We start from the raw sequence: 12665 nt of genomic DNA on the forward strand, positions 1-12665 counted from the left end.
TCTGTAAAGGTTTTAATTTCTCCATCGAATCTGAATGAGATCCTGGCTGGGTAGAGTAGTCTTGGTTGTAGGTTTTTTCCTTTCATCACTTTAAATATGTCCTGTCACTCCCTTCTGGCTTGCAGAGTTTCTCCTGAAAGATCAGCTGTTAACCTTATGGGGATTCCCTTGTATGTTATTTGTTGTTTTTCCTTTGTTGCTTTTAATATTTGTTCTTTGTATTTAATTTTTGACAGTTTGATTAGTATGTGTCTTGGCATGTTTCTCCTTGGATTTATCCTATACGGGACTCTCCGTGCTTCCTGGACTTGATTGACTCTTTCCTTTCCTATGTTAGGGAAGTTTTCCCTATAATCTCTTCAGATATTTTCTCAGTCCCTTTCTTTTTCTCTTCTTCTTCTGGGACCCCTATAATTCGAATATTGGTGCGTTTAACGTTGTCCCAGCGGTGTCTGAGACTGTGCTCAATTCTTTTTAATTCTTTTTTGTTTATTCTGTTCTGCAGTAGTTATTTCCATTTTTTTATCTTCCAGTTCACTTTTCCGTTCTTCTGCCTCAGTTATTCTGCTATTGATTCCTTCTAGAGGATTTTTAATTTCATTTATTGTGTGGTTCATCATTGTTTGTTTGCTCTTTAGTTCTTCTAAGTACTTGTTCAGCGTTTCTTGTATTTTCTCCATTCTATTTCCAAGATTTTGGATCATCTTTACTATCCTTATGCTTAATTCTTTTTCAGGTAGACTGCCTATTTCCTCTTCATTTGTTTGGTCTGGTGGGTTTTTACCTTGCTCCTTCATCTGCTGTGTGTTTCTCTGTCTTCTCATTTTGATTAACTTCCTGTGTTTGGGGTCTCCTTTTTGCAGCCTGCAAGTTCGTAGTTCCCGTTATTTTTGGTGTCTGCCCCCAGTGGGTAAGGTTGGTTCAGTAGGTTGTGTAGGCTTCCTGCTGGATGGGACTGGTGCCTGTGTTCAGGTGGATGAGGCTGCATCTTGTCTTTCTGGTGGGCAGGCCTGCGTCTGGTGGTGTGTTTTGGGGTGTCTGCGAAAATACGATTTTAGGCAGCCTCTCTCCTAGTGGGTGGAGTTGTGTTCCTGTCTTGCTAGTTGTTTGGCGTAGGGTGTCCAGCACTGTAGCTTGCTGGTCGTTGAGTGGAGCTGGGTCTTCACGTTGAGATGGAGATCTCTGGGAGAGCTTTTACCATTTGATATTACGTGGAGCCGGGAGGTGTCTGGTGGACCAATGTCCTGAACTCAGCTCTCCCACCTCAGAGGCACAGGTCTGACACCCAGCCAGAGCACCAAGACCCTATCAGCTGCATGGCTCAGAAGAAAAAGCGGGGGGGAGAGAGAGAGAAAAAAAAACATGGAAGAAAGAGAAAAGAAAAAGTTATTCGAATAAAAAATATAAAATAATTATAAAAAATTAAAATGTAATAAAGAAAAAAAAAGAAAGAAGAGAGCAACCAAACTAAAAAACAAATCCACCAATAATAACAAGAGCTAAAAACTATACTAAAAAACCCCCCAAAAAACGGACAGACAGAACCCTGGGACAAATGATAAAAGCAAAGCTATACAGACAGAATCACACAAAGAAGCACACACATACACAGTCACAAAAAGAGAAAAAGGAAAAAAATATATATATTTATCGTTGCTCCCAAAGTCCACCGCCTCAATTTTGGGATGATTCGTTGTCTATTCAGGTATTCCACAGATGCAGGTACATCAGGTTGATCGTGGAGATTTAGTTCGCTGCTCCTGAGGCTGCATGGAGAGATTCCCCTTTCTCTTCTCTGTTCGCACAGCTCCTGTGGTTCAGCTTTGGATTTCGCCCTGCCTCTGCGTGTAGGTCTCCTGAGGGTGTCTATTCTTTGCTCAGACCGGACGGGGTTAAAGGAGCCGCTGATTCGGGGGCTCTGGCTCACTCAGGCTGGGGGGTAGGGAGGGGTACGGAGTGCGGGGCGAGCCTGCGGCGGCAGAGGCCAACATGACATTGCACCAGCCTGAGGCGTGCCGTGTGTTCTCCCAGGGAAGTTGTTCCTGGATCCCGGGACCCTGGCGGTGGCGGGCTGCACAGGCTTCCAGGAGGGGAGGTGTGGACAGTGACCTGTGCTCGCACACAGGCTTCTTGGTGGCTGCAGCAGCAGCCTTAGCGTCTCATGCCCGTCTCTGGGGTCCGCGCTGATAGCCGTGGCTCCCGCCCGTCTCTGGAGCTCGTTTAGGTGGTGCTCTGAATCCCCTCTCCTTGTGCACCCCGAAACAATGGTCTCTTGACTCTTAGGCAGGTTCAGACTTTTTCCCAGACTCCCTCCCAGCTAGCTGTGTCACACTAGCCCCCTTCAGGCTGTGTTCACGCAGCCAACCCCAGTCCTCTCCCTGGGATCCAACCGAAGCCCGAGCCTCAGCTCCCAGCCCCCTTCTGCCCCGGCCGGGGAGCAGACAAGCCTCTTGGGCTGGTGAGTGCTGGTTGTCACCGACTCTTTGTGCGTTAATCTCTTTGTTTTGCCCTCTGCACCCCTGTTGCTGTGCTCTCCTCCGTGGCTCCGAAGCTTCTTCCCCCCCCCACCCCCCCATCTCCGCCAGTGAAGGGGCTTCCTAGTGTGTGGAAACTTTCCCTCCTTCACAGCTCCCTCCCCGAGATGCAGGTCCTGTCCCTGTTCTTTTGTCTCTGTTTTTTCTCTTTTTTTTGCCCTTTCCAGGTACGTGCGAGTTTCTTTCCTTTGGGAAGTCTGAGGTCTTCTGCCAGCGTTCAGTAGGTGTTCTGTAGGAATTGTTCCACATGTAGGTGTATTTCTGATGTATTTGTGCAGAGGAAGGTGATCACCATGTCTTACTCTTCCGCCATCTTGAAGGTCTATGTCAGTATTTTTAAATCATCAAACTTTTTATCAGTAGCTACTACCAAAATTACAATATTCAGTTATACTAGGTGTTTTTTCGTATTTTAAACCTCATACAGTTTTCATTGTTGGTTTTCAGCCTTGCTTCTTCCAGTTTGCCTTTCCCATTCTATTACCAACATGATTTTTAATTTAAAGTCTGATACTGCTTTCTCAGTTCTCTACTTAAAAATCTTTTGGGACTTCTCCGTCTGGTAATAGCAAGCTAGGTAATTCAGATTGTCCTGCTGAGAACAATTTAAAAAGCTGGGCCAGTCATTAAAAAGTCTACAAATAACAAATCCTGGAAAGGATGTTGAGAAAAGGGAACTCTCCTATGCTGTTGGTGGGAATGTAAATTGGTGCAGCCACTGTGGAAAACAGTATGAAGTTTCCTTAGTAAACTAAAAGTAGAGTTGTCGTATGATCCAGCAATCTGACTCCTGGGCACATATCTGGTGAAAACTCTAGTTTTGAAAGATACATGCAACCCATTGTTCACAGCAGCACTGTTTACAATAGCCAAGACATGGAAGCAACCTAGATGCCTATCGACAGATGAATGGATGAAGATGTGGTATATATGCCCAATAAAATACTACTCAGCCATAAAAAGGAATGAAACAATAGCATTTGCAGCAACTTGGATGGACCTAGAGATTATGATACTAAGTGAACTAAAGTCAGAAAGAGAAAGACAAATACCGTATGATATTGCTTATATGTGGGATCTAAAATATACAAATGAACTTATATACAAAACAGAGGCAGACTCATAGGCTTAGAAAACAAATGTATGGTTACCAAAGGGTAAGGGAGGTAGGGGAGGGACAAAGTAGGAGTTTGGGATTAGCAGGCATAAACTACTATATATAAAATAGATAAACAAGGTCCTACTGTATAGCACAGGAACTATATTCAATATCCTGTAATAAACCACAATGGAAAAGAATATGAAAATGAATATGTATATATATATAACTAAATCACTTTCCTGTATATCAGAAACTAACACAATATTGTAAATCAACTATACTTCAATTATAAATAAATAAATAGCTGAGTGAAAACACATTTTATTGAGGGTATTAGAATGCTAACTGATATGACTAGATTAGGATCTGAGTGCTGACAGAGGCCCAAGGAGGAGCAGCTCCAATTTGGGATTGCTTTTTTTCCCCTGGGGGTTGTGTTGATTCCAGAAGCAGCAGCTGAGAGATTAAGAGGTGCTTTTGGTGGCCTGTTGGGTACAAGGAGACAGGGACAGAGTACAAGACCCACCACAGGAGAGGGGTGAACTCCTCTCACTTAGGACCCCAAAATGCTGTACCTTAGGATACAGAAAAACTGAAGTGGCTAGGCTCTCATAGGATGGTAGCTCAGCTTTAAATTATCATTCCTGAAACTGCATTAATAAGATCTGGTATTGCTAGTGTCCTCAAGTATTTGGCAGAAGCAAACACCTTTTCTGGAGAAATACAGCTTTCTTTGTGTCAAATTCTGTCTATAGACCATTTTTCAAATTCAGTATCCGGTATATAAAATATAATTGGGCACCTGACAAGATAGCAGAAAAAAACAAGAAAATAGAAACAGATCCACAGGAACTCTGTATCTTGTAGTTATCAGATTTAAAATAGCTGTGTTGAGAATTTTGAGCTAATTAAGAGTTTTGTAGAGGTACAAACTATAAAAAAGAAAAATGGATATTCTAGAATTGAAAAATGTAATCCAGTTTTTTAGATTAATGTAATCTAAAGGTCTTAATTAGGATCTTTGTGGATGAAGTTAACAGCAAATTAGCCATCACAGAAGAGAGAATTAGTGAATTGAAAGATAGGTCAGAAGAAAATATCCAGAATAAAGAGAGAGGGACAAAAAAAAGAAAATAAAGGAGGGGGTAAGCTTAATACAAAATATAATTAGAAGTTCTTGGGACTTCCCTGGTGGCACAGTGGTTAAGAATCTGCCTGCCAATGCAGGGGACATGGGTTCAATCCCTGTCCGGGAAGATCCCACATGCCACGGAGCAACTAAGCCCGTGCGCCACAACTACTGAGCCTCTGCTCTAGAGCCCATGAGCCACAACTACTGAGCCCACGCATCACAACTGCTGAGCCTGCACGCCACAACTACTGAAGCCCGCGCGCCCTAGAGCCCATGCACCACAACTACTGAGCTCATGCGCCGCAATTACTGAAGCCTGGTTGCATTAGGGCCCGCGTGCTGCAGGTACTGAGCCTATATGTCACTCCGCAACAAGAGAAGCCACCTCAATGAGAAGCCTGCGCACCGCAACGGAGAGTAGCCCCTGCTTGCCACAACTGGAGAAAGCCCATGCCCAGCAATGAAGACCCAACATAGCCAAAAAAGAAAAAAAAAGATTTAATTAGAAGTTATAATGTGTGTATATTTGAGTCCCCCAAATGAAAAAAGGGGGGCAAAAGTATTATTTAATGAGAGAATGGCTGAAAACTCCAAGACTGATGAAATACTTTAATTCACAGATTCAAGCATCTGTACAGGCCCCTAATGGAATCAATACAAATCTCACTAAAGATGAAAAATCTTAAAAGCAATCAGAACAAGTAGTCAATGATGTAGCAATAAGATTGACAGTTGATTTCTCAACAGAAACAGTGGAAACTAAACGGCAGGGGAAAATACCTACCAGCTTAGAATCCATCCCCTGTGAAATTACCCAGAGCCGCAATTAAAATGGTAAATATGAGGGCAAAACTAAATGAATGTTGACTATCTAGAAAAATAATAATGTCTCACAGTGTTTTTAAATACACATACATGTAATTAAAGTATGTAATAACAATTGCATATAAGTCTTGGTAAAGGCACATAGTTTTTAACATCCTTACATTATCCAGAAAGATGATAAAAGTGCTAATTAATATTAGATAGTGAAAAATTAGTAATTTAGGCTGTAATCTATGGGATGACCACTAACATAATAGTTAAAGAGTACGTCAAACTTTAAGGCAAAAAATATTGTAAGAAAAGTTTCAATATACTGGGAAGATGTAATCTAAAACAATTAGTAGGTGTTCAGTTCTTAATTTGTATGAACCTAATATCACGGTCTCAAAATATAGTAAGCAAAGTAAGGAGACTTAGGAGGACCTGAATAACCCACAATCATAGTGGGAGATTTTAACAGTCTCTATCAGTAATTTAAAGAATAAGCATGCAGAAGCAAACCAATATGGATGTAGAAGATTTGAACAACACAATCAGCAAACTTAATCTCATGGATGTGGAGATAGGAGTGTGTGTGTGTATGTATGCATATCCACACATACGCACAAACACACACATAACACTACCCTACAGTACAGAATACACATTCTTTTCAAGCATGTATGGAGCATTTACTAAATTTATATGTGATTATAGAGCAAGTTTCAACGAATTTTATAGGTTTTAACTATTTAAGAGTATTTTCTTTCACCACAGTACAATTAAGCTAGAACTCAGTAACCAAAAGATAAAAATTTTAAATTGTCATAGATTGGCAAATTAAACAATATTCTCTAAATAGCAAAAGAAGAAATAGGGTAAAAGCCATAAAATATTTTGGATGGAATTATTAAAATACAATGTATCAAAACTTGTAGGATGCAGTCTAGATGGGAATTTCTTGTTTTAGATTACATATATTAAGATTTTGCTTCTGGTAATGATGGAGTAAAATCTAACTCCCTGCTCTTTCCAATATACCAGATAATTGTATCTCAGGGAGAGTCATATATATACATTTATTTATCAGATATTTATTGAGCACCTACCATATGTCATGCTTACTACTGTATTAGGTGCTTGGTATATAGCATTGTTTCTCAGCCTCAGCAGTGTTGACATTTTGTGACATTGTTCTTTCTGGGGGGACTGTTGTGTGCATTGTTTAGCACACAATGTTTAGCAGTATCCACAGCCTATACCCACTAGATGCCAGTAATACTCCTTCATTTTGATAACCAAAATTGTGCCTTGGTTTTCTCAGTTGTAAAATGGGGATAATAATGATACCTACTTTATAAGGTTGATGAATTAGGTAAGACAATAAGTAAATATAAAGTCCTTAGAACAGTGCCTGGAATATGCTAGGCACTTGGTAAATGTTAACTATTATTTTGATTGTCAAATATCTATGCATTTCTAAACTGTAATAATTTTTGTAAAGAAGAAAAATAGGACCTCTCCTTTCCATACTCCCAACCTAGATTCATGTTTGCTGGCAACTGTCTTTAAAAGGGTGTTATAAAGTTACCATGTAAGAGAGGGTATTATAAAGTTACCAAGTAAGAGACTGGACTAGGGAACAACTGTGATCACTTTCAACTCTCAATTACTGTGATTATATTTTCATATTGATAGAAAAGAATGATCAGTGTATTTCATTGTACTCTGGTACTTATATTTGTGAATACATGTTTTAATATTGGTTATTAAAATAATTTTAGAACTATTTTTATAATATTATTACAATATATTTTACAATTTTAAATTATTAAAGTGAATACTTTCAATTTGTTTGAAACTCTAAACTGCAGAAAACTGGTTTATTAGTTTTTTTGCTCTGAACTGCACTCCATGGCGAACTTTTGAAAATGGTAGTGCAGTTGCAAACTTAATTGTGATTAAATGTTTAATGAACTCTTTAACGGATTGAAAAACTACTGTTAGACAAATAAGTGTAGACTAACGTTTACTCCTGAAATCAATTAAGAAGGGATATATATTACTAGTTAAAAGTAATCTGTAATTGTATTTTGCATTGCTTTTAAATTGCAAAATGAGGGAAGTGTTTTTGGCTCCTGCTGTTTATGAAATAGCAGAAATAAATTTTAAAAATTTATTTAAAAATAGTTTTAATGTTTTATCACAAAAATCAAATTCACATATATGCTGTTCATTGGAGAAAATATTAGAATATAGTGATAAGCAAAAATATTGTCTTTCACTAAGAATTGTACCATTTTGCATTCTCACCATACCTTTAGAAAAATGCCTCTTTTTCTACAGCCAGACTGTATATATATATTTTTTCCCTTTGTCCACTTTTCTTAAAAAAAAAAAAAAATGGCTATAAGAATTGTGGCAGTTCTAGGTACAGTTCAAGTTGTAGCTTCAAAACATTAGTTCATTCCAATGTGATGCTTGCCTTGTGTCAGGCTCTTTGTTAGGCACTGAGAAGTTGTTGTGAACAAAGCAAGCGCGGTGTTTTATAGGTTACAGTTTAGTGGGAGAGATTTAAAAAGAAACTTTAAACTGTGCTAGATGCTGTGAAGGAGACAAAGATGCTCTGTGACTAATAACAGAGATCTGGCTTAGCCTGGGTGATCAGGAAGGTTTTAGGACAGCCTTTTTAAGTATTGCAGAGCTAACTGACTTCTTTCGGATTCAGACTTGATTATTAATATCATTTTTGTTACTGTTAATGCTTCATTAGAACCATTCACCCAACTGAGCTAATTAGATACATATAAGCAAACTGTGGTATGGTCAAAATGTCAATTAAGATTGGATAGGTGGAGAGCAATGAAGTAGATATTTTCTAGATTCTTTAGGCTTAGGTAGAACTAATTTTTCTTTGAAAATTACTGTTTTAATCTTATAAAAACTGAGTGTGAGTATAGCATTTTGCTATGTTTACTGTCTTCCTCAGTTTTGAGTTTTTTATTAGTGTTTTAGAGATTGATTTTTTTTTAGAGATTTTATTTAAAATTGTTTAGATAGGAGTGGTATTTTATCAGTTCAGTGCAATCTTTGTTACATGAAGTATAGATGAGAAGATTAACATTAGTGCAAAATTTAAACTAAAACAAATACCATAAACTTGGTGGTAATGATGTGTTCAAGTGAAATGTCTTGATAAGCAAGTGAAAAATAGTTGGCACTCTATCTGAAATGAAGTGCATAAAAGTATGTTTGTATATGAAAGAGTATCTTAATCTACTTCATGGTATATGTAAGGAATTCAGTAATTTAATACAAAAGACGACTCTTGTCTTTTACTATGATTGTAGAAGTAGAGACACTGTGAAGATTAATGTTACATATTTCAGACTTGGTTTGGTTAATAATAATAATCTTCAAATATAGTTTTATTATAATCAGGTTAGATGTGTTGAAAGATATGGCCCTTAACTTACTTTTTAATACCTTCCTTTCAGCTGACAGTTACTTAGGTTTTGAATTGACTTCCAGTTAGGTTTTGAATTGACTTCCAGTTATTAATAGTGTTTCATACTGGTCAGTTCGTAAAGCAAGCAGGAAGGAAGTACATTTACTTATTTTGATACTCGGTTGTATTTTAGAGCAGAGAATCCTACGTAGCAAGCTGTATTACTGGTGAATCCAGTAGATATCTGCCCAGTGAGCTCTATTTAGCGGTCCTTGACATTACTGTGAAAGGAAAATGAATTTAATAGAGTTTTGCATCATTTTTTTTTTCAGACACTGGCCAAAAGAAGACCCTAGACAAGAAAGATGGGAGGAGAATGTCTTTTCAGAAACCCAAAGGGACTACTGAATATACTGTAAGTTATTTGTTTTGAAAAAGCTGATATCTCTTTGTGATAGTCTTATTTGAGACATTCTTTGTTTATGCTGTAAATAAGACAAAGGTTCCTAATTGCCTTATTTTAAAAATCTGTACACCACTTTCGATAACTGCTTTACTAATAATAATGATACTTCAGTTCTTAACTGTATTTTAGGATTTTTTTTCCTTAAAGGAAAATTTTATTAAGTGTGATATAAAGATAATTATTCTAGCAAATTTAACAAAATGATAATTTACTTGGAGTTAAAGTTCCTGTGGTACAATAATTTTTTATTAGGTTAGACTTTTAGGGAAATATTTATGTTTTTAGAAATGTGATCTTCATTATATTCCCAGCAGTGCTAACGGTAATGAAAATGGCAGATAGAATACGGAAAAAACAAGTTGCTATTAATTTTCCAGAATAACCTCTCACATTAGATTATTTACACTGATTTACGGCTAAGTTTCTATGTTCTTGAAATGACCCTCAAATTTCCTTGCAGTCAGCTTTTCATATTTCTGGTTAACTATGGAAAACTGAAGTGAGAAATGTACTTTAGTCTGTGATATGCTGCTTCTTTGATTGAATGTAAATGTTGTTAGATAATTTTAACATGTTAAAAATCTGTTATTTTAACTGAGCTTAATTTTGTGTTATTTTGTGTTTTTCTAATATGTTATTGTAACTGTATTAAGAAGAAAATAGCAAGTTGAAACAATTTATACATTTGTGTCATCATGAAGTCTTCCAATCTTGGTTTGAGTCTTGATTATTTTTCATAAATTCTAAAAATTGAACCAATTATCAAAACCTTGAGTTATACTTTATTTTCATATACTGTATAATTGACAATTTGAGATTTTAAGTATTTTAAAAAGGTTTGAAACCAGATAATTTAAGGTAGAATTATATTTACTACTATCAAAAGAATCTCCTCTTAAGCATATTATAAACTCGAGTGTGCTTGTACTTTCTCTGCATGATTGAGAAATTGAGAATATAAATTCAGACAGTAAAATATTGAGTAATGTAGTTTGATGTATTCATTAGTGTTTATTAAGACATAAGACTGTAGGCATAAGGCATAAGATGTTATCTACATATGTAATCCTGTGGTTTTGAAGAATTACAAAAGTTTATTTGGTTTTGAATTCAGGAGTTTACCAATTTTTTTCTTGTAATTCAATAAAACTTGTGTTATCGGTAGCAAATTTAAATTTAAATTAAGAACCATTATTTTGGGCAAAGGTTAATTGAAACTTGGCCATTTGTATCCTTGGGTTCTGCATCAATGGATTCAACCAACCATGGATAGAAATATTTGGGGAAAAAAAATTCCAGAAAGTTCCAAAAAGCAAAACTTGAATTTCCCTTACTGGCCACTATTTACATACATTGTATTAGGTATTATAAATAATCTAGAGATGATTTAATGTATATGGAGGATGTGTGTAGGTTATATGCAAGTAACTATGCCATTTTATATAAGGGACTTAAGCACCCATGGATTTTGATATCTGCAGGGATCCTGGAACAAAAATCCCCTGGGATACTGAGGAATTACTATATATTTTTTCTTATGTTATAAATGACCTTTGGGAAATAATCAGTTACTGATAAGAAAAGTTATAAAACATCCTCTAGGAGATCTTTGTTTTCATTTTTTATCCCTTTGTTTATTCCCGATGCCATATCCTAAAGATAGAAACACATGTGTTTCTAAAACTAAGATATTACTGTCTTCTATTCTTATTATAATTTGTAAAATCTTCATATAATATCTTTATATAAGGTACATAACATGATTTTTGTATTTGGGAAAAATATATTTTTCTATATTTCTTTTGAAATCTTTCAGTATTACAGTGTACTCTCAACATTTACTTATTCTAAAATATTTATGGTTTAGCTTAAATGTATTTTCGGACCACCTAAATATAGTATAAATTAGTCATTGTACCTTAGGAAGCTTTAAAGTTAGAATCATACATAAAAAAAATCATAACATATGTATTACGTATGTGTTTATATATGCACATACATGCACAGTTTTTAACTATAAAATTACTTTCAGTAGGATCAACAAGTAGACCTTGAAAATGCTATACATAACCATTTTCTTCCTAGTTAATTTAATATCCCTGTACCATTCTACCGAAAGCCTTGTCTAAGGTCACTAATGATTTTCTAATTATCAGACCTGGTGGCTTTTTCTTTGTTGTTGCATACCACTCACTGTTCCTTCTTTCTTGTTTTACTTTCCTTCTCAATGTTCTTTAATGTATCTTTCAGTGAGGATCTGTGAATGGATAATCAGGCAGTGTCTGAAAAGTCTTCATTGCACCCTCATTCCTGGTAGTTGAGCTGCCTGTAGATTATTAGGTTAACAGTTATTTTCTGTCAGCACTTTTTTTTTTTTTTTCCCGGATGCGCAGGCTCAGCGGCCATGGCTCACGGGCCCAGCCGCTCTGCGGCATGTGGGATCTTCCCAGACCAGGGATCAAACCCGTGTCCCCTGCATCGGCAGGCAGACTCTCAACCACTGAGCCACCAGGGAAGCCCTCTGTCAGCACTTTGAATGTAGTTATCTTTTATCTTATGCCCTTCTGTTGCCTTTTTATTTTTGTTCATTTCTAGGCAGTCTTCTTTTTTTAGATTGTTTTTTGAAGTTTACTTCTTGTCCTTACAGTTCTATAGTGCCACTGTGATAACTCTAGATTCAGACAAATTTTTATCTTATTGTGTTTCTTCACTCTAAGGAATCATGCCATTCATAAATTCTGGAAAAATTATCAGCCATTATTTCTTTGATTATATACTCTCCTTTCTCAATTTATTCTTGAAACTAATTGTACTACATTTTGCTATCATTATGCTTCATTGCCCTGTTCTTGCTAACATTTTGACTGTATCTTACACCTCTTTCACTGGTTGTTCTGCTCTTGTTGATTCCAAATGTGAGTGGTTCCTTGTATCTTTTCACTTTCCCATTTACATTCTGCAACTTGGAGAACTTAAGAACTTTACTATATGAAGTAAGACCCAAACTTTTTTCTATTTCTGCCTTTCTAGATGCTTACATTTCCTACCACCACTTCATATTTAACAAATTATAGCAAACCTTTCACCAGTATTTTTCTTCATTCTTGCCTAATGCTTTATTTTCTTGTTTCCATTTTCCTTCAATCTGTTGTTCATCTAGGTTGGAATTTTTGGATTTA

At 36.4% G+C, this 12665-nt stretch overlaps 1 protein-coding gene across 6 annotated transcripts in view; it reads left to right on the forward strand.

The window, feature by feature from the left end:
* OXR1 (oxidation resistance 1) overlaps positions 1-12665 on the forward strand; it is a 459041-nt gene that overhangs the window by 367562 nt on the left and 78814 nt on the right. For all 6 annotated transcript variants that reach the window (XM_082858879.1, XM_082858881.1, XM_082858883.1 and 3 more), the window contains one exon: positions 9353-9435. In XM_082858879.1, the coding sequence (XP_082715005.1) occupies positions 9353-9435 (83 nt within the window). The remainder of the gene's footprint in view (positions 1-9352; positions 9436-12665) is intronic.

The sequence above is a fragment of the Leucopleurus acutus genome, assembly GCF_964270905.1.
Source record: "Leucopleurus acutus genome assembly, chromosome: 17".
Lineage (NCBI taxonomy): Eukaryota > Metazoa > Chordata > Mammalia > Artiodactyla > Delphinidae > Leucopleurus > Leucopleurus acutus.